At 44.3% G+C, this 22,548-nt stretch overlaps 1 protein-coding gene across 2 annotated transcripts in view; it reads left to right on the top strand.

Moving 5' to 3' along the window:
• Nucleotides 1–20,414, top strand: part of MXI1 (MAX interactor 1, dimerization protein) — a 56,937-nt gene extending 36,523 nt beyond the window's left edge. For both annotated transcript variants that reach the window (XM_054382667.1, XM_054382668.1), the window contains exons 4-6: nucleotides 15,688–15,802; nucleotides 16,980–17,151; nucleotides 18,554–20,414. In XM_054382667.1, coding sequence (XP_054238642.1) covers nucleotides 15,688–15,802; nucleotides 16,980–17,151; nucleotides 18,554–18,717 — 451 coding nt within the window. In that variant the 3' untranslated portion in view covers nucleotides 18,718–20,414. The remainder of the gene's footprint in view (nucleotides 1–15,687; nucleotides 15,803–16,979; nucleotides 17,152–18,553) is intronic.
• Nucleotides 20,415–22,548: the final 2,134 nt, after the last annotated feature.

Below are 22,548 nucleotides of genomic sequence, written 5' to 3'. Positions count from 1 at the left end.
AGCATCAGTTCCCATTAGCTGTGCAGTAAGATTTTGTGTCCCTCTTTCCTGTTAATTATTTACCTTTGAGAGCAACATGACTTATTTAGCAAAAAAAAGAAAATCCTTTATAAAGGATGGATGCCTTTTGCTCTTACTGGTTTTTTTTTGCCCAGGAATTTGAGTACCTTAGGTCTCAAAGAAGAGATTGTTGTCAATGGGAGATTTTGCAAATGAGCGTGTTTAGTCACAGAAGTTGAGGCAGGAAGGGGGAAGTAACATTTACACAATCACCTGGTAACTGCCTGTCCATGGATTTCTGCCCCAAAAGGGTTGAGGGAAAGAAGGAGGCAGAAATCGATACAAAATAAGCTTACACACTGAAACTTGCAGTGGAAACAGGACAGGAGCTTGAACTGCAGTGTAGCTTTCATACAGATAGATTCTGTGAATGGTGTCAGTGGGTTCACACATGGTCCAGGCTGATAACAGTTCATATGATAAGGGTGTGGGGTTTTATCATGGTAGGTAGTAAACAGCTGCACAAAACTTAGTCATGCTTATGAAGTCAAATGCAGGCTGCTGTCTCTGAGCTGACTGGTTGCTGAGCTAGGGTGGAATATCTAAAAGCATCTGAATCATTTAGAAGCACAGCTCTTAATGACTCTCAAATGAGTACTTGCTCTTCCACTTGGGCAATTGTTGCTGCTCCTGAGCTGTCTCTACAGTGCTGTAGTTATGCCTAGTCATTTGGAGAGCAGTGCCAAAGGTTCCTCTACCCCAATGGTTACTGTCCAGGACAGTGAATAATGCAACAATGAAAAGAGGGCATTTGATGCACGCTTCTCTTCATGTGAAAAAGTGACTGTATTTGTTTGTAGAGAAAGGGCAAGGACCATTCTGTGAGGATGAAGGCTGGCAAAGCCATGCACCCATCACAGTGCATATGTAGAAAGGAAAAGGAAGTTGGTGCCACACTCGGTTTTGCTGCTTATTTGTGTGTGGGTGAGCAGCCTAGGAGAGAAAAGGAACAGAACAGGGGTGTATCAGAGGTGATATCAGCTCTGAGGAGCTCAATGAAGATGATCTGATCAGTCAAGAGTGTTTCAGGACCTGAGAACAAGCAGCTACCAGCATGCTCATCTGCTACTGCAGTCTTCATCTGCTCTTCACACCGAGACCACAGGAGGAATTGCTCTGACACTCCCAGGAAGTCTTGGGTGATGTGTCCTCCACATTTTCCTCCTATGTGGGACTTTCCAGTGCTACTTAAAGGCACTGCCTAACCTGTTGAATGCTTGGGGTGATTCACTGTAAAATCACGTGGCCAAAGTTCAGCCCTTAGGTGAGAGGTGTTCTGCTCCTTCTACAAACTCAGTGGAATTCTTCAAATTAGTTATTCTGAAAAGGAGAGTGGTATAGCAAGCTTATTGGAGAAATCAGAGGCTAAAAAGAAGTTGCCTTCTGTTTCCCAGGTCTTTCATTCCCACCTATTTGGCCTTGTCTCCTGGGATGGGTTTAGCTGTGGGTTGCCCAGTCAGATTTTGCCCAGCTGTATGGGAATCTTCCTGTAGCTCAGAAGCACCATTCATTAGCCACATGTCAGTAATGCCAAATGTGGGGCGAGTGCTGCCATTTGCACAGATGCAGACAATTATGTGCATGCACGGACAAAGAGCCTGCCATTAAAATCTACATGCCCATCTCTTTTTAACAGGGGAAGACAGCCCCAGCTGTGTGTACAGCTTGGTGGTTCCCTTTGATCTGCGTGTGTTTCCAGTGTTCCTCATCCTGGCGTTCTTCAGAGCTGGCTGCTCTTTCCCATGTTTGCAGCTGCATAACTGCATACAGAGGAGCTCACTAGGGTGACTGGGGTGTCAGTGCTTTCAGCAGCTTGGGCTGGGGGTTCCTCTTCCCTGCAGCCCCTCCTGTTTGCTTTGCTCCTGTCCTTTCCTCACCAAGCCGCACAGCAGGGGATTGTCTCATTCTGCTAATGGAAACTGTGCCTAGCAGATGCCTCAGGATCCTCCCTTTTACTTTGCCTGCCTGCTCCCACACAACATGGCATTACTGCCCTTTTCCAGCTGCACGCAGCAGCTACAACTGCCACTCTGGAGCAAATCTTTTGCTCTGTCACCAGGGTCATAGCTCAGAGACACAAAATTCACTTTCCAGCAACTTAACGTGCTGCTGCTGCAGCCTGCTCAGGCCCTGTGCCTAAAGGAGAGCAACAAACTGCACTCTGACTTACGTGGTGTTTTGTGAAGCTGTCAAAGATGGGGCTGAGGGGAGTCATTTGGTCTGTCCCTACTCCACAGGCAGGGTAAGCTCTATCTAAACCTTTCCTGACAGATGCCAATCTAGCATGGCCTTAAAAGCCTGTGACAGCAGGATTGCCTGGGGAAGTGGAGCAACCTATTGCCCTGATTAACTGTTGGTGCCACTGGAAAGCTTCTCCTACTGCCTAACTAGGAATAAAATCATTTCAGTGTTGTTCTAGAGGAGAAAAGAAAAAAAACCATCTGAAGTTGAATGCCTCTATGTGTGTGAGGGGAAGAGTCCCAAATGCTGAATATAATAATTGGCCTTTATAGCAAGAATCACTCTGTTTAGACCCTACAAGTATGCTGAAGAATTTTGGCTGAGATAAGCAATTAGAGGGGGGAAAAAAATTCATCCTTCTTTTTCCTGATGCATGTATTGCTACTTCACCTACCCAGAAAAGCAACTCTGATGGCAAAAGAAGTGGGAAACAGGATTTCAACACTTGTCTCTGGTGGATATTCTATGTAATATGACCCCGTTAGGAAATGTGCAGAGCCTGTTCTCTGTGACAGGATCTCTTTTAAAGTTGGCTTGGAGAAGCAGCTAACAGGCTTGGTGTTCACTGGAAAAAGCACATACAGGGACGTATTTCAGTGAAGGGATTGCAAAGGGGAGAATAAGAGAAATCTGGTATCTTCAGGAAAACATGTGAAGCCTTCTGGAATAATGAGTGTCTCCTGGAGTTTCTTTGCATTGTGGGGTTGTTTTACTTAGTGACTGCTCAGACAAATACATGTGGTGGGGAAAGAGCAGAGTGGGAAGGGGGTTAGACTGTGGGCTGGACACTTTGTATGTGGTTGGCAGTGGTCAGAGTGGAATGGAAGGCTGTTGTTCAGAAATGGGAGACTCCTATAAGCTCTCCAAGCTGGCTCTCAGGTCTATGTAGACAGTGCTGCCTCGTACTTCCCCTCAGCAATCTATGGAAAGCAAGTTGAATAAATTTCTTAAAGGCTTTTATTTTTCCTTTTTTTTTTTTTTCCGAGGTGCATTTGTTGAAGTCATTGTGTTATTTAAAGTAAAAAATGTGATTAATTTTGCCAGCTTTTGTAATCTCCTCAGCAATTCTGGTGATAGTCTCTGACTCTTGAGTCCCAGCACCCAGAGTGAAGTGTTTCTGTGCCCCACATAAAACCACTGTATGAGCCACTGTAACCTCCATATTTCTAAAAATTAAAAAGGAGGTTTAGCATCCTGTGTAGTTGTGTATGTTTGGGGGACTTTAATCAATCTCTGAGCCACTCTGGTGGTTTTGGTTGGGTTGGTTTGTTTTAAAGGGTCCTAATCATAATCTTTTGGACATACTGGGTTAACAGTAGAACACCAGAAACTAAATATTTTAAAGAAATAAAAAGTTTGACTGCTTGAACAACACAGCCTTCATCTGATAGTCTTGATTCAGACTAAACTCCTTTGAACTTTGCTGAAATTCCATCTTGGGAATTTCTTGGGACAGAGGACATCTCAGTTTTTGCTGCATACCTGAGGGGAAGCAGTGAGTGGTTATTGAGAAGTGTGGCCATTTTGTACTCTGGGCAGTATTAACCAGCAAAGAAAGCTAAATGAATTAACTTCCCAAAGCGTCCTACTCTCTAGGCACTTCACATACCAGTGTCATTACTGAGCTACATGAGCACCTGAAAACCAAGAGTGGATTTAGCTGTGCAGTATTCCGTGAAGGAATTAGGATAAGCTCCATTTTGTGGATGAGCGCTGCGTGCTTCAGTCCCTCAAGGGATTTACCTGAGGTCATGCAAGCTGTCTGTGGACAGGTCTCCTAACTCTCACTTAAAGGTCTTGCCTGCTGCATAACCCTTTCCTGCTCGTGGAGAGAGCTGAAATGTCATCTCCATTTGGCTGCTGCCTCTCTCTTCCAGAAAGTGCATGCACACTCCACAAGCTCCTGGCTAGCACGGCACTAGGAAAGTCAAGGAATCTGCGCTTCTGGTTTGCCACTTGGCTCTTGTGATAAGGAAACCCAGCAGAGCCTCTCCCCAGGTGAATGGTTTGCCATTAGAGTTACCCTTTTTTGTTGTTTTCCTTGGCTTTTAATTATTATTAACACCAGTGATTTTTGAAACCAACAAGAAATTATTTCACAGTGGGATGTTGTATAGAGGATATCTGATAATCAAGCAGCAATTTATTTTGCCTAAATTCTTGAGGCCCTGTGAGTGAAACAAGCACTACAAAATAACAGGGAAGGAAGGGTGTGATTGTGATTATAATGCAGTGCCACTGCAGGTATTGCTGTAAGCTGTCATGGTTGTGTTCTTAATATTGTCCTAATAGTTCAGCAAATGGAAACTACTTTCCACCAAACCTGAGGACTGTCTGTACCAGCTACTCTGTTTTTTGCTTTTCTTCTCTCTTTTTTTTCCTGGTTTAAATTCTTCCCAAAACAAACCATGAACTTTTCAATATCTGGCTTGTTCCCAGGTGGGATCCTAACCCTTTTCCTGCTGGGAGAATAGAGAGTGAGCAAGTATAAGGAAGCTAATCCTCCCACAAATGTTAGTTTATTCAACTACAGCTGTTCTTGGTTTGGTGGAATTAAAATCATATCCCTCTGTGGCATTGCTGACTCAGGCAGGGGTCATAATGATCTTCTCCAGCTGATCAAGAGTTTACTTGCAGAGTAGAATGTTCTGTGCTTAATGTAATGACTTATTGAGTCCTGTTGGAAGCACTAAGAGTTTTGCAGTTGAGCTGAAAAAAAGCTGAGCAGTTTTCATGTCTTAGGGATAAATTTTGTCTTACTTCCTGCCCAAGGAAATGGTTTCCAAGTGGCCGGCTTCATGCTTTTTCCTCGTTTGAGGTTCAAGGAGCTTTACTTCTCCTGGCCTTCAAACCCTGCTCCTCTTTTGGAAGAGCTGAATTGACAGTATTAGCACATCACACCAGTTAAACAGAATCAAGGTGTGTTTTCACACTCTCTGGTACCTCCTTTCAAGGTGTCTTTTCTGGTACCTCTGTATGTGTGAGATCAGGACGTGACTCATCTGCTATCATAGTGCTGGGAGCTGTGCTTCTCTGTTCAGGTTCCCATGCTGAGTAACATACTTAGTTAATTTGAGTTAGCACTAGCTTCTGAAATACAATATTGCTGTCCTTCAGTGCAAAAGACCCCCATATCCAATAGGATGTCTTAAGTCCTCCTTCCCAGTGCTTTTTTCCAAACATGCATCTGATAGTGGCCTTAGCTGGCAACTCCATTTTTCTGGGAAGTTTGAGGTTAAATTTAAAACAATTTTACAAGATGAAATTACATGCACTGCTTCCTCTGTTCCAGATGTATGCCCTCTCTACCTGAAAGGTTCTGCAGATATTTGATGACTCCTTAAGTATTTCTGACAGTGTGAAGAGGTATTAGATGAAGAGCACATGCTTTCCTTCTGGCATGAAAGATTTTGTGTAAACAACTATTCCAAATGGTCACATTCTTAGAATGTTTTTTTTCTTTCAGGATTTTGATTTTCTTCCACGAGGTGAGGAAACTGGAATATAGCATCAGAAAATAAATGTATGGGGTGAAAAAAACCCACAACTCTGTTCTACTGTAATGAACAGTAAACGTAAAAATATCTTGTAGTAACAATAGCTTATCTGTGTAACTTTTAGAATTAATGACAAAAACAACATAGTACCAGATCAGAATATATTCCTGATATCAGCATATTCCATACTCATTATTTTGAAAACAGAAAATATGTTTTTCATAATAGAAGGTTGGTAGCATCCTTTACTCTTTCGTTGTTGGACAAATGTCCATCTTGCAAAGCAAGTGATGGCTTCTTTTGACTATTTGGTGGCAATACTAGTTTAAAACCTTACTCGATTTAGTAAGCACCAAAGTCCAGATCCTCTGTTGGTAGTATTGTGAAGAAACGGAGATTCTGATTTCAAGTACTCTGTGCCCTTACTGCTCTGACATCCTGTGGACCTTGGGTAGCTTTTCCACAGTAGTCAGGAGAGTAGTCCAGAGGAACTCTACAGCTACCTAATGGGAAGCTGCCTAATATCTCAGGTTATTCCAGTCTCCGTGCAGGCAGGTGGTCTTAAAGGGTCTCTGCAGGACCCTGGTAATTCATGTTTTCAGGTGTACACCATCACTGATTTCTCTTTGAGAGGCTGCAAGGACCCAATGGTAGTAGCTCTGAACTAGAGAGCTCTTCCTGTTGCCTGGCAGTTTTAGAGGCAGTTAAGGATTGTGAGAGCATCCCCATTTCTCTGTGTCTGACTGCAGAAACCTTGCAGGAGCCTGAAATACCTCCTTTCTTTTCAAAGGCATGGTGCTTAGCCAGGAAACCTCTGAAGAGAATAATCAAGAATAGCTGGCAAGTTTGGAAAATCTTTGCTATCTTTGCCAGTGACCTAATTCTAGCAGTAAAGCTGAAAATCCATACGTGGCAGCAAAGCAGGTTACTGCCTCCTCTCTGGCGAGGCAGGGGTCTGATGAATGGTGCTGCTGCTTTGCAGGCGTGGAAGAGGAGGAGGACAGTGCGTGCTGGTTGGAGCAGCGTGGCCAGACTTTGCGGCTGTGAGCAGCCTGTGTATCCTAGAAGGGTGATTATAATGGTATTAGTGAGAATGAGGGCACAGGACACCGTTGGCTATTTAAAGAGTAGGTCTATCTTTAAGCACCTTTTAACAAAGATGGAGTTTTTATTAGACTGGGCTAGTCAGGGCTTTATAATTAACCAGCCTGGGTTGCACGTTGATGTTTACAGCTTGCTTTGCACGTTCCCTGACAGCCAAAGGCAGGATTGGAACCATATCTTGCTGTCAAGATAGCAGAACTGTGATACTTGCGTGGTTGTGAGCATCACTGAAAAGTTCGTGCCAAATGATCTCGTGCAAGAGGTAGCTAGATGTGACATACTGGTGGCACCTAGGCTGTGTTTTTAGGTCAGAAGGAGAATGTGGTGTAGAGTATTTATGGCCTGGGACAGCTCCAGGGTTTAACATACTGTTGTAAGCACAGCTTAGCCTGAAAGAGGTTTAGCTGGTAACATTGTGTGTTCTGCTATTGTGAAGTTCAGTTAATTATATTCACCAGGGATTCAAATACTTCATGGCTAATGACCAAGATCAATAATAGTAATCCTCAATATATAACTTCAGGGGGTAACTAACTTTGATAAATAGTAATAGACTCTGCTCTAGAGCATGTGTTGCTATTAGGAGTCTCTTTGCAACTGTCCAAATTGCTTTCAATAAAAGGCATAGAGGAGCTGAGAGAAGGGAGGAGAAACTGAGGGGTGGGCACTGAGAGCTTGGTGCTGGATCTGGATGAATATGAAGGGGTGAGAGAAAATGCCAGGCATTGATTGACTCCATTCCTCTACTGGGCAGATGGCCACCTATGCTGCTCTCATCACCTTTTCATTGTGAAGCCCAGGCCCTTGTATTTGATCTTTCTTTATTGAATTGGTCTGTTGTATTGGTGCCTCTGAAGATCAAAGGGGTTAGGAAAGGATGAGTAGTCAAGCTCCCAAACAGCTGTGAGTCCATTCTGGAGGAGGCATCTTCCAAAATGATACCATTTTTATTACGGTGAGCATCAGGATTCAAAATTTTTTTTTTGCTATTCCTTTAAGCATCCTAGTTTTTGAAGTGATGGGATTACAGGTGGTCTCTTTTATTATGACTTTATTGATTTAAATGAAGCTTCTGTATTCTAACCCTCTAGTTCAAAGAGAAACTTAAAGATATGCAACAAATAAGACCCAAAGGCCCAGAAGATACTGTGTGAATAAAAATAGCCCCAGATACATCAGTTCAGAATCATAATGCTGTTTTAGTCTAGTATTTGGGATCTGCTTGATTTAGGATTTCTGAGTGTAGTCACGGGGTCCTGTTTAGACATCAGTGAATCTGGCAATCTGTATTATTCCAAAGAATTTCCAATCCAGTAGAATGTTGGAGAAAGGGAACAGAAACAAAACCCTGGACAGGCTGCTGCTAGACAGGCTGCTTACCTTAAGGCTTGCAGCTTCTGTTGCATATGTGGAGTAGGGTTTGTGTGCTACAGAACTGGCTCTTTTCACCAAGTATTTCAGTTGTTTGGCAAGATGCTTTCCTTCCCAGTGTACCTTGTCTTTGCCTTTGTGGCTGGACAAAATGCTGCTGTTGCAGAGCTCATCAATACATTGCTGTTTGTAATTCGTTTGTTTATGGGCTTGAATCAGGATGCTACTTTCTGGAGCCCTTGTTGTTTCCCCATTATGTAGCTTGTCACAAGGCAGAGGTGGATTGATTTGTGTCACTTTGAAAAGCTGCATCATTGCCTTGTTTATTTGCTTGTTTTATTACTGATAGTCCTACTATTGTTTAACCATAGGTCTCTTCATTTGTGGTTTGTTTTTCATCTGCTCTTGATTTGAGAATACAGTTGGGTGCACGTTCACCTTTAATTTTTGCAGATAGATGTGATGGGGTTTAGATCCTGCTGAAAATGTTCCTCATAGAACTCTTTATTTTTAAATTCCTCCTTATTACACATTGTCAAGTCTTTCTGTTTTCGGTCCTAAATTTTCATGTCTTTATTTATATTAAGTGATAGAAAGGCTTAAAAAAAACCATAAAGATCTAAAGGTTTCTGGTTTGTTTTTTTTTTTTACCATGGTACATTTTATTAGCATTTGGAGTACAAATAGTCCTACCTGCCAGGGTGTCATCCATAGAAACTGACTAGGAACAAAGAGGCACATGAGGGAGTACCTCCTGCAACTGAGAGCAAAGGCATGAAAACAAATAATCGTGAGAAGAGACCTGATTGAAAATCAGAAAGGAAGGTTGCTCAGAGTTATTTTACAGCTCAGGTGGAGAATATTAACTTTTAACTGCATATTTCTGAGCCAGGTTTCCTTCTCAGACATGTCTCTCTGGTGTCCTGTGGAATCAGGGTGACTGGGTGTGAGTGTGTTTATTGCAGGCTGGCTGGACGCCACTGCAGCTTTATTGCGCGTGGCTGGAGGGCTCGCAGCAGTTGCATAACACTCTGCAGCAGAGAAGGCACAGCCTCTGCCTCGCTGTCTCTCCATCCCTTGTCCAGGTGCTTGGCAAAAGCTCTTTCTTCACTGAAGACAAGCACTGAGTGAAGTGGGGGGGGTGTGGGTGGCAGATGCTGCTGCAGAGAGGTGGCCTGGTTGGGGGTTAGAGACAAGAGTAAGGAAAAACAACATCATCTTAACGATGGCTAGTAGAGATAAGCATGCCTCTGACCCGTAAATTGCTTTTAGAAGGAACCCATATTTTCCCCTATTTTTCCCTGCCCTGTGGTTTTTGCATGTGTTTCTTATTACCTTTATCTCAAAATCATTCTCATCCAGTGAATTATTGATGTGGGGTCTGTTGCGTTTCTCCAGGAATTGCTTTCTTTAACCAGTGATCCCTCCTGAATTTTTTAAGCAGTCTATTACCTCTGAAATCCAAACAAAGTTGGTGGTTTCTAATTTCAGGGTTAAGTTAGACTAGTCTCTGTAAAGGTGTAGAGGGAAGAAGAGGAAAAGGCAGAGGGGAATTATGTCCTTTTGCATGTTAAGATTTTCCTTCTGCTGGTTCTTTCAGTGATTCTTTTGGTTTGGTTCTGAGTTTTTTTTAACATGCCTTGGAGATCAAGTGTCTGATTTAGCCTCAGTGGGACTTGAGCATATTCCTAATGTCGAGCACATGCTTAAGTGCACTGTTGAATTCAAGCCCTATAGACCTGCAGGCATAGTACAGAAGTATCTGGGAAATGCTCTTCTTTTCCCTCAGATGCCCCCGTCTTTCAACATGCAAAAATCATAATTCAGCATTTTGAAATGCTGCTAGAGGCAAGTTGGTCATATCCTGCTGGGAGGAAGGCTTGAGCTTTTAAAGATGGGAAGACTGTGCATGTGTCTGTGTTTTTTGCAGATGTTTGGGCCTTGATTCAGCAGAAGTCTGTCAGCAGTGTCTGACTAGGGGATAGTGCTGAATCTGGTAAACCCAGTACTTCACTGCTAAGTGTGCACATGTGTTTGACTCCTCAGCAGAGAAAGTTTCTCGTCTCGGTTTCCATTGCTTCTGCTTGTGGTGGAAGCTGGAAAAAAACCCACAATCTCCAACCCTAAAACTCCCACAACCTCAGAACCTGTCTTAGCAAAGAAGCTGCAGTCTCTCCAGGGATGTTTACATTCAGGGATGGCTGCAGGCATTGCTGCAATGTTTGCAAGAGGAAGATATACCCGGGTGGGGGAGGGGGTGCACAGGGGTTTGGCTGAACCCCTTCAGGGGTTTCCTTGGGCATTGAAGGTAGGTAGCTGTCTAGCCCTGTGTGGCAGCTTTGCTGACCAGCAGACACAAGGCTTGGAGAAGAGGAAATGGGGAATTGGTTTTGCATCCATACTGCACTGCAGTTTTGATCCAGGCAAAAGGGAGCATGGTTCCTGCAGTAGAATTTGGATGCATGTTGTTCAGTGAGACAGCTGAAGCTATGAGCAAAAAGCACGCATAAATAAAGGCTTCCTCCCTGAGCTTTATATAATCAGAGTGAATGATGTCATTGGGAGCTGGAGAGGAGAGCAGGCTGTGAAATTACAGCCCTCTGCAGCCAGGCAGAGCCAAGTGCAAGGAGGGGATGCACAGAGTGCAAGAGCCAGGCTCCTCTCCAACAGAGGCTCGGGACAGAGGGTCTGGGGGCTCAGGCTTGGAGGGGAGCTGGGATAAAACTAGCTAATGAAAATGCAGTCAGGAGCTCTCACACAGCACAAAGTGAAAGTGGGGAGAACAGGACATGTCCAAAGGGCAGCAGTGGGGCTGCCATTTTAGGAGCCAGCACATTCTTCTTCCACATGCAGCTACCCGTAGCTTGTTGTGGCAGGACTATGGGGCTGCTAAGCTTGCTCATCCCTCTTCTGCTTCACTCTCCTGGCCTTTTCCCACAGCAGCTCCTGGCAAGGATGAGAATGCATCCTCACTCTGCTTCCCCTCTGCATCCCAGAGGAACTTGGCTTTTGGGCTCCTGGCCCTGCACAGATAAGGAAGCAGAATGGGCAGAAGGGTGCTGTCCTAGCAGAGTAGCCAGGTGGAACAAAATAAAAGGCTGTCCTCAGCTCTTTGGTCTGGTTTTCTGAAAGTGCTGTGCTCTTTTTCTGGCCACCCTGATGCCCTACATGGGAATCTCAAATGGGAATCTTCTTCCTCACCAGGAGGAGCAGCAGGGAGTTACTGGGCCCTCTTTACTCTTGGGAAAGAGGAGGGCCTCCTCCTTTCACATCATCCACAGATTCCTTCTTCAGCACATCCAGCACCTCCCACGTGCTCAGGATGCTGCTGTGAGAGCCTGGATGTTTTTCCAAGGCTACTTAGACAGGAGAAAGGGCTCCAGTTTCTCCCATCTCCCCTGTAGCTAGCATTCAAAGTCTTTGGCCTCAGCTGAAACTGGAATTCTCTTGTCTTCCTCTGTCTTCCCCAGGCTCAGGGCAGCAGGAGGCAGCAGCCCTTCACACCAAGCGGGAGTTGTTTCTCTGTTACATAACAATATGGGCATTTAGAGTTGTTTTTCCAGATATTGGCAGATGTGTCAAATATTGGCATAATCCAGTGGGTTACATGGAAGGCTGTCTGGCTGTGGCTGGAGCCCGCACAGTGCTGGCATTTTCATTGAATACAAGAGCCTGCAGCGGAGGCAAAGCCACGTTGCAGCAGAGCCCAGGTAAACAAGGAGAAAGGACATTCCTCTGGTGGCCTGACCTGGGGGATTACAGGTGTCCAGGTACAGCTCCAGGACTTGATAAGAAAGATTAATAGGTGTGTCATTGATTTCTCTCTCAAATGGTCTTTCTGCTAAGCTTGCTGTGATGCTTTTGATCTCTGGAGATTGATTTTTTTGATTTTTTTTTTTCTTTCTTTTTTTTTCCCTGGGCTTTACTGAAGCCACCCCTTAGTGCATCAGACTTGCCTGTATGCTCTGTGGTTTCCCATCATGGCCTGCTTGGGCTGTTGGAACTTGAGAGAGGTCAGGGGACTGTGACTGTGTTAGATTTTTAAAATAAATAGACAAGGTATTGAACACTGCAGAGGGAAGAGAGCTGGGGAAGCTGATTTGATCTCTCTGAAGGAAAGCAACACTTGCATGCTAAGGTGGTTTGTGGGCCTGGTTGCTCTTCACTGTCCCACCTGCACTGGGTCAGGCTGCTCCTGAGCGCTCTGCCAGTGTCCTCCCTACAGTGGGAGGTGACTGCTGGGCCTGAAGGGCCAGGCCATGCCCGGTTCACAGCAGCCATGCCCGGGTCACAGCAGCCTGTGCACTGACACTGGAAGTTCATGTAAAGCCCTGTGCATTGCCCTTGGTCTGGCTGTGCTTGGAGGGATGAATGCACTCAGTTCACAGTGACATCAGAGCTCAGTGTGGCTCAGCTCAGTGCAGAATGAGGGGAAAATCCAGCAGCAGCACAGAAGTGATAGATTTGGTCTAATCCTTTCCAAACCTGCCTTGGCTCGGCCAACAGCACCTGCCCCTGCAGTGTGCTCCTTGCAGGAGCCCTGCTATGTGCTGTTGTGAGTTTATCAGCTTGTGTTCACACCCAGTGTTTCAGCCAGGTGTCCTCTCCTGATGTCTGGTGTGCCAGCAGAGACCATCACCCCTGCTGCAGGCCGTAGCATTTGGCAGCTGGCCAGCAGAGCTGCTGCCAGGACTAGCTTTTATGAAAATCACCTGTGTGAGCCTAGGCCAATCTTCTGGGCTTTGAGAGCCCATGTGGGAATCCAGAAGGGGGGGAATGTCCCCTTTGGGGCTGTGTATGCTGGGGAAGTAACTCTCTATAAACTTTTTCTAGTGTCCTTATGAGGACAGACCCTCTACCTGCCCTTATCAGGGCAGCAGAATGCAGTAACCTTCAAACCACCATAGTGTTGAGACACAACAGGTAGTGTTTATTACATGGCTGGATCTTTGCATTGTAGATTTCAGGTTGTTCTCATCAAGCCTGCTTTTGACGTGGCAGACCAGGGCCATCCTTTTAACCATGGTCTCTGCAATCCAGCCCATGCTCACTCCTCCCAAAGCTGACTGCTGGTTCCAGGAATTGTGGTGTGGTGTGCTGTGGTGTAGCACCTTCTCTGGTTCCTGGTAAAACCTCCAGTGCTGGGACGTAGCCCAAAGCTCAGGCTCCAGATGTGTTGTCTGTTTCTCTCCACATTCAGGAGTGGGCTGTGATCCATTTGACACTGGTTAGATGTTGATTCTCCAAGGTTTTTGTTTTCTGTTGCAGGAATAATTAAATTTTAACCATGAGCTAGGAGTTGCTTCTGCCCAGCAGTGCCAGGAGGGAGTCTGCGGTCCCTACCCGTAGCAGATGCTATTTAACAAGTCCCCTGTTAGGTGTAACCTGCTTCTGAACCTCCAGATCTGTGCACACACCTTAGCTTTACATGAGCTGCATTTTTAATTTGGACTGATCCTGCATGTGACTGGTGCTCATGGTCATGCTGTGAAGAGACACGTGCTGCTCTGTGCTGCAGCTTGCTAGCTGTGCTCTGACAGTTCTCTGGCTAGGTGACTTGCCTCTGTGGCCATTCAGGAAATCTGTGGCATAGAGCCCAAAAATGGGTTCAAACCCCAGAGTGTCGTTAACCACAAGATCATCCTCCTCTTCCTTTGTCTAGCTTCAAGAAGTCAGTGTCCAGTCTCCTGTTGGACGACAGGAACTGTAGTGACAGTGTGAACCAGCAGTTCATTGCTGGCCATACAGGTCATCATGGGAGATTGGGCAAACACCTGTAGTGGGTGCCCACAACTCCTGTTGATCAAGCTCTACATTGAAAATGAGCTTCCAGGTAGAAAAATATCCTCTCATGTCAACCATATGGGTTTAATGTGAGTGGGGTTTGCCCTAGAGCAAGCTGAGAAGTAGAAGATGAGATTGATGTGATTACTATTTTTTTTAGTTAGATTTTTTTTTAATTATGATTTCCCTTTCCCCACCTCTCGAGTTGTTAATATTTACTGAAAACCACATGCTCTTCAAGGCCCTTTCTGATCACACACAGCCCTGTAGCTGCTCCTGAGACAGAATGATGGACCCTTCCTAAAGAGATTTATAATAGAAACAGTGAGGAGCTTGCAGCCACAGCACCACTAGTGAACACTCCCCTGCACTGACAGTTCATCAGCAAAACCCCTGACCCTTCCACCCTTAATCATCCTTGCTTGTCACTGACATAATTGCCTGATTACAGACTCCTCTCCCCCACCCCTTTCAAAGTGGGTGCAAGAGTGAATTTGAAAAACAAATGGAAATGAACTGTCCATGCTCTTTTTCTGTTTGTTTTGTTTGCTCTTGGGTTTTTTTTTTTTTCCCCTTTTTCTTCCCCTGCATTGAGATGGATCAGGCTAAGATTCAGTTTCTTTGTGCATGAGCAGGGGCCAGGATAGGCTTTCAGGACTCCTTTGCACCGGTGTTTCTTGCATGTGAATGGTGGAGCTGATGTCATTGTGTTATTGATTGGGATGACAAGTTTGGGCATAAATCATTAATGTCTGGCAAAGAGAGAGGGAGGCAAAAAAGGCAACCCACACTTGATAGTTTTCCATAAATCTGCTGCTCATTCCTGCATACATGATACAGAGAAGGCAGCAGGAAGAGCTTTCCTGTGCAGCCCAAGTACGAGGAGCTTTGCCACTGCTGCCTGAACTGTTTTCCCCAGAACATGTTTCCATATTCTGCAGAAAACGTCTCATAGCAGCAGCAGCACTGTCGTGCTTGAGTCTGCCTTTGTAGACGTGAGCCAAGGTCAGAAGATCACCCAGGGGAAGGTCTTGGGTTCTCTTGTTCCCACAGAACTTGCACCCCCAGCAGTGTTTCAGACCTGGGCCCAGGAAAGGGCTAAGAGAGCAGTTCTAGGAAGCCCCATCCCTCTGGCTCCTCTAATTGCCAGGAGGGACTGTTTGGGTGTTTTGAGCTGACCACTTTTTCTCACTGATCTTCTCAATTTTGTGCAAAAAGGCAGTGCTTAGAGCGGTTTATAGCAGGTGTTCCAGAGCCAGCAATGCACAAGAGTGCAAGGGGTAGCAGTCATTCAAAACAGCTAAAGAGAGGAAACCCATGAGATGCTTGTACCATGTGCCTGCATGCCTTAGCCCTGCACAAAGTTCATCCAGATGAGCCAGGTTATCAGTTCAGACGGCAAGAAAATAAACAGCGTCTGTCAGAGGTTAGCAATAATGCAAGTATTGGTGAGCAGATGATGTTTGCAGTATAAATAGCTTGGTGGCAGTCTGTCCTGGTACCTGTGGGGAATCTTGTGGTGTGCAGAAGGAAGAAAATGTGAAAACTGCATTTTAGGAGGGAAGTCGAGAAGGAAATGGCATTCCCTTTCCGAAAGCACACCTCTGACCCTCCTCTTCTCCCCTTGCAGCCGAGCTCACCTCCGCCTGTGTCTAGAACGCTTAAAAGTTCTGATACCGCTAGGACCAGACTGCACCAGGCACACAACGCTTGGGCTGCTCAACAAAGCCAAAGCACATATCAAGGTAAGAGCTGATTTTTTTTTCCCAGCTACTTTCAGTCTGGGCTGTGGGAAGTACAATTCAGCTGTTGTCTCTTGCTGCCTTGAAGCAACTGTTGAAGGAGACTAACGTCTGTTAAAAACCAAAACCAAACCAGAAAGCATTGCCCCCTTGGTTAAGCATCTATCACTGCCACAAGCCACGTTGTTAGAGAGTCCCTAATGAGCTCTGTTAAGTACAGATTTGGAGGACAGGGGTCTTGTTCTGTCTTGTGATTGTTGACAGCTGCATCTCTTCAAAGACAAACACACCTACTCTGGAATGGCTGCATTTTGATGGGCAGTGCAGCGTTTTTTGTGATGTGCTAGTGAGTTTCCACTGTCAAAACATCAGCACAAACCACAAGAGTGTGAGACAGAATTGGCTTGCTGGGGTTTCATATGTGAACCTGCCAGCTAGCCCTGCGCTATTTCAGATTAATTTTTGGCAAAGAGAAGCATGAAAAGAAAATGCAGCATTGTCGGTGTCTGGAAGAGGCTGAAGTACTTTGTTGCAGGTCAGGGTGGTGGGAGGGAGGATGGGTGGTGAAGGAGAAAAAGCACTGCTGAGGGGATAGAGTTAGCCTGAAATGACTCCTCCTTATGCAATGTGCTTGTTGTAGGAAACAAAGAACAGTGCCCTGGTAGATTTCCCAGCCATGATCAAAGAAATCTGTAGTAGTTATGTAAATCACTTACTGAATAGAAAACTGTTTCTGAGAAATCCTACTAAACCATGCAGCAAGGAACACTGAACTCCCAAGGCACGTTTTCATGTTACAATGCATCATAACAAAACCTGAATTGGTTTGGTTAAGGCATTGAGGCCCCTTCGTGGATAGGTTTGGTAATGCAAGTGGCTGAACCCATGTGGAATGACCCACAAACTGCTGCAATTCAAACGGTTTCCCCTGGAGAGGCTCTTTCCTCGGAGACCTTTAATGTGTATGATTTTTCAGCACTTGGGAGGTGGAAAAGGTGTGAGGAGATGGCATTGTTCTTAGGGAATGCAAGGCAGCTGGTTTTGGGGCTCTTTCACAGCTTAAATACTTCTAAGCTAAGACTTGGAAAGGTCTTAAGCAAAGCAGGTGGCTGGGCAGTGGAGGTGAGAGGGAGGGAGGGAAAAACGAAACTAAATATGAACTCATACTTGTTCATGTTAGAAACTTGAAGAGGCTGAGAGGAGAAGCCAGCACCAGCTTGAGAACCTGGAACGAGAACAAAGATTCCTAAAGAGAAGACTGGAACAACTACAGGGTCCTCAGGAGATAGAGCGAATACGAATGGACAGCATTGGATCTACCATTTCCTCGGATCGCTCGGACTCGGAGCGAGGTGGGTGTCGCTCAGCTAGCAGTGAATGCCCAGGGCATGAGAGCCATCCGTTTCTTGTCTCAGCTACCCCCTGCTTAGGGCCTTTGGTGATTAGGCTGCTGATCTTGCTCACACACGTGCACAGACACAGTTTTTTCTGAAGGGTTTAGTGTTTTGCATGAGTTCTACTTAAGTCTGGAAGAGGTGTGGCTGTTGTCAACCTGAGCTGTTTTCTGTGGTGTTTCAAGTGACCTTTTTCTCTGAAATGCTCTCCAAAATGCCAAAGCATTAGTTAGGAAAAATAAAGCGATCCCAAGATGGCAGATAAATACCTGATGGTAAAGTTGAGATACTCTTCGTGCTCCTTGGTCTGCTGAATCTCTTGGCAATTCAAATAGGACAATGTAAGAAGATATCAGTGGGACTGAATGGGATGTTGAAAAGCAGCATCCAACCTCTCGTTCCATATTTGAACCACAGTATAATCAAGGAACTATGGTATAAGCAAGCAAATTGCCTCTTAAAATTCCCAGGATCATTCTGTACAACCCCCCTTTTCTTCCCAAGCATCCTATAGAGTTCATCTCTTTAGTTAAGTCTGGATAGAGATGATCTGAGTGACTACCTAAATTCAGAGAATTTTTGGGTGGTTTTTTTTTTTTGGTTTTTTTTGGGGTTTTTTTTTGTTTTGTTTTGGGAATATCTCTGTTGTGGAGAGATACTTAGCACAATAGATGGTCCAATACTGACATCCAAAGATGCTGTATAGTTTGGGTGTGAGTCTGTAGTTTAAAAAAAAAAAAAAATTAAAACCCTTTTGGAAAATCTAAACAATATATGAACCAAGATACCTGGTTAATTGGATCTCTGCTTTCTAATTCTTTCTTAAAAATAAGATTTATGTTCTAAAATTCACTCAGCATCTCTGAGAGTGATCCAGATCCCCCAGGATAGTGCATTGTAATGCCCAATATGAGTGGTCCCAGTTTTGGCAACACTGTATTAAGCAAGTAGCACGTTTCAGGGTAACTTCATGCTCCATATTCTTTGTTACCCTCTGGTTTATCTGCTCCAAAGAAAGAGGTAGTGGAAGAAGTTCAGTGTGTATGGTGGTCCGCCTATGCTGACAGTGTGCTGGAGGAGTCAAACCCCTTCGCTGAGTCACAGAATCACAGAATGTTAGGGGCTGGAAGGGACCTCAAATGATCTTCTAGTCCAACACCCAAGTCCCTAAGAAAAGAGAGTTTGGAGTTTTATAAATCATGTTGACTGCCCATCCCATTCCAGGGAGAACAATGAAAGTCTACCTGCGGGACTGCTGCCTAATCCCTGACTCTGGGAGTCGCAGCAGCTCGCTGGCTCGAAGGGAGCAGTTTGGTCTGTGGTGCTAACCTGTGTGCTTTTCTCTCATCTTCCTTTTTAGAAGAGATTGAAGTGGACGTTGAAAGCACAGAGTTCTCCCATGGAGAAGTGGACAATATCAGCACAACCAGCATCAGTGACATTGATGATCACAGCAGCTTGCAGAGTATTGGGAGTGACGAGGGTTACTCCAGCGCCAGTGTCAAGCTCTCATTTGCTTCCTAGAACCAAGTGAGGCAACAGTGCAGGGTGATTGATTTTACTGGGGTGATCAAACTGGGTCCCAGATGCCAGTATCCTCTTTCAGAAATGACATATGGACAGCTAGTCCTGCAGAAACCTGTATATAAAGCTTTTTTGGGTAAAGGAAGCCTCCACAGAAACCCACATGTGTCCATTTGGTCATGTAACCAATCCCAATCCCTGCTGGCAAAAAGTTAGACCAAACACTAGTCCCTTTGAAGTCAGTGAAATCTGTTTGTTTCTGTGGGACCTGGATCTAGACCTTAGTGATGAAACACTTTGTTTTGAATTTATTTGTTTGAAAGAGGATACTAGAGACTCATCCCTCTCTTTACGTCATGAGATTTGAGAAATGTCCAGATTTCTTCTATTGCATTCAGGTTGAACAACCTAGTTTAGGCCCTTCTGAAGAGCTTTTGTGGTCCTAAAAGGACCGTGTCCTACAGTTTATCACAATCCAATGCTGTTGTAATGTACTAGGAAATCTAAGGAAGGCTTACTTAGCCTAGAGATGACAGTGGCGATAATGATGAAGGTCTCATTCTGTGCCCAGAGAGAGGGGGGCAGCAAAGAGATGTTCAGGAGAGAACACCATTCAGCTCAGCTTTCTGTTATAAAAAGCAGGTACCTTTGATGTGTGGCTAAAGTGAGAGGTACACCCTTGTAATCTACCAGCACATCATGGGCTGTGTCATGCCTCAGGCTGTGACACCCACAGCAGATCTCCCAGTAGACACGTGCTCATATGCAGGCACACAACCAGCTGAGGACAGAGAGCAACCAGCACATACGAGAGGTGATATGACAGGAAGTCATGCCCGGATACTGAGCCACTATGACCTTTTTATTTGAAGAGATTTTTTGATAAACATTTGTAAATGTGTTGGGAGGGCAAACACCCCAAGTCTGATGCGTCTTTTTAGAGCTTGTCCATACGAAACCGTAGATGTCTTTTATATGAATTTATGCCATGAAAAGATCTCTCTTTTGATGAAGCACTTGACCCAGTGAAACGCAAAGATGCTTTTTGCCATGCACACAATGGATGAAGGCTATGCTAGCTGGAAGAGGCCAGGTTTGGTGGGGGTTTCTTTGGTTTTCTTTTTAGAATCATTCCCTTTGCTACTTTTGAAGTTCCAGTCCAGTAGTTAACCTTAGCTAAGCTCAGCACGTCTCTCATGTTAATGTAACGTTTTGACTGCACGTCCTGTTCCCAAGGGCCTTGCCATCTTACCTGTGCAGGTGCTGTTAAGAGCTGTTATAGCAAATGTTTTCTGATTTTCCTTGGAGACGAGCGTTCTAACCTGCACTTTGAGGGCTTTGCATTTTTTATTTTTCTCTTTTTAATGGCCAGGATTATTTTGTTTTCCAACTTATAAAAAAAACCTTAATAGAGTCCTCACCTATGGCATTGTTTGAAACTTTGTATCTCCTTAAGTAACTTAACTACCCCTCATTACTAAGAAAAAAAAAGAAGGAAAAAATGCTTTATAAAAGTCATAACTTATTGCTGATTTGAATGGGTTGTTAATTTCAGTCCTTTAGATTTTATTTTATTGTTTTAGGTAGGGCTGGGCAAAAAGAGGTAAAATAAAATAAAAAAATAATAAAAATAAAGACAACCATATTTAGCAGTGCAGTGGAATTGTGTTTAAATGTTAGCATATGGTCCCCATTAAAGTAGCACTTTAATGCCATTAAACATTTCTGTATCTGAAATGAGTTGTGTTCTTCCAGCTTGGTCATTCCTATCACTTTGTCCTTCTTGTGCTCTTTGATCCTGCCATGAGAAGATCCTGAGCAAGTCTGCTGTAGACTTGGATTATGATGAGTTGCTTGTGTTTTAAATATTCTGGTTATTTCCCCCCACTCTCTTCCAAAATGTGTCATCCCCTCTAAGAGGCACAACGCATGTACTTGAGTAGAGAAATAATCTTTCCATGGCTGTAATGAATGGGTTTGGTTTGGTTGCTTTTTGGTTTTGGTTTTGTTGTGGTTTTTTTCTTTCCAAATAATTTATTTACTAAGTCTGAATCAGATTGCTGCTGTTAAATCTATTTTCATGCCTGTGTGTGTAATCCAGTGGCTTGGTACATCTGTTCTTCTTCCTTCTGGGAGGTGACCTGGCAGGAGCAGGAATCTGCTACAGGCTGAGCTGAACGTTAGGTTTACAAGTGGCACCTGAGAGTTTTCAAGGAAGAAATGCTGCTTGGCACCAATCTCTGAATGATGCAAGGTTTGGGACAGTCTTCTAAGTAAAAGGTGGGAAACTTTAGCTCTAGCAAGGCCTTATTTATCTATTTGTTATTATTCTCCTTGAAAGCATTGACTACTGGTGCTGAGCAGTTGAATACCAATGGGCTTTATTTATTTAGGACCTTTTTTCTGTAGCTGCCCCAGCACTTTCCCTGTTATTTCTGTTTCTTTTGAATGGCCACTTGGGAAAGAAATACCACAACTAAGAAATACTAAAGTTCAAGGGGTGGGGATGGCTTTAGTCTCCTCGTGAGTATAAACCAGTGACATCTCTATGGTTGGGTAAATGCTTTTGAAATGTTTGTTTGTATGCTGTAGCACTAGTTTGGTATTTGACCTTCTTTAGCCTTGTGGACTCAAAGGAGTCTTGATATCAAGTGCAAAAGCAATTGGAAAAATACAGCATATGAGCTTCCAGCCACCCACCTGCTCAGCTAGCAGCAGTGTTCCAGCCAGGAGGAGGACCAAGGATAAAACAAGATAAAGAGCTTTTGTATTAGCTGCTAAAGATACGAAGTCGGTTGCACAGGCACTGGGAAGTTCTTTGTGGCAGGTCTTAGCAGGTTTCAGTTAGAGTTTGGATAGTTTCTTATGTGATGGACCATTTCTCTGAGGTTGTCCTGCGTTGCTTTATGACTGCATTGTGAGCTCTGGCCTTACCCTGTATGCTTGCACCTCACACGGGCTGTCACATTCCTTGCATCTCCCTTCTCTGGTCTTGTGTCTTTGCATCGAAATGTTGGAAAGGACTAATTGTTCAGAGGAGTTGCTCTAAGTTGCTTGTAGACAGGCTAATTTGTATGGTTATGCAGGACATCAGTTTGAAGGAACTATCATGACCATTGCTTAAAACTGCATGAATCCAAATTCTCCCTGTTGTGGCAAGCCAGAATAATCCCCTGTGCCAGATCTGCCTTAAGGTCCTGTCACTGTTCAAAATACTAGCAGAATTTCTGCTGCTAGCCACCCTGCTCTGTTGTGAGACAGAGTGAGTATCCAAAGGTGCAGATCCAAATTCTTGAGGGTCAAGTCTCTCTTACCTTTTGGAAGCTGAGATAGTCTATCACACTACTGAACTCTAAGAGATCCAACAGGGCAAGTTAGATTTACAGTTTTCCCCAGAGAAGTGCTCACAGAGGCTTAATCTCTGTTTTGCCCAAACTGTCCTTAAAAATAATTTTTAAAAACTTATTTTCATTCACCCTAAAACATAAAGACACTGAAAGCTGTCTGGGTTCCTAACTCTAGTATTTTTTAATGGACAACTATGTGGGATTTGTGCTGCATCTGAGGCCTCGTTTTACTCCTCTGCAAGTAGAGATAAGTGAACCACTTCTTTCTGGGCCTAGGTTCTGCCCTCCACACTAACTGGTTTCGTTCAGAGTGACACTTCCTCTAGCCAGCTGGTAATTTGGGCATGGAATCACATTTTCCTTTCATTTTTGCAAAAATGTGTGAGGTTTTTCTGTGGTTTGCTTTATGGACGATACTGTTTTTCTGCTTTGTTTTTGTGTTGTGTGGTTTTTTTTAAATTTTTTTTTAGAATAATAGAAGTCC

Source organism: Indicator indicator, chromosome 7 (assembly GCF_027791375.1).
Source record: "Indicator indicator isolate 239-I01 chromosome 7, UM_Iind_1.1, whole genome shotgun sequence".
NCBI classification, from domain to species: domain Eukaryota; kingdom Metazoa; phylum Chordata; class Aves; order Piciformes; family Indicatoridae; genus Indicator; species Indicator indicator.
This window is presented reverse-complemented; position numbering and strand designations above follow the sequence as displayed.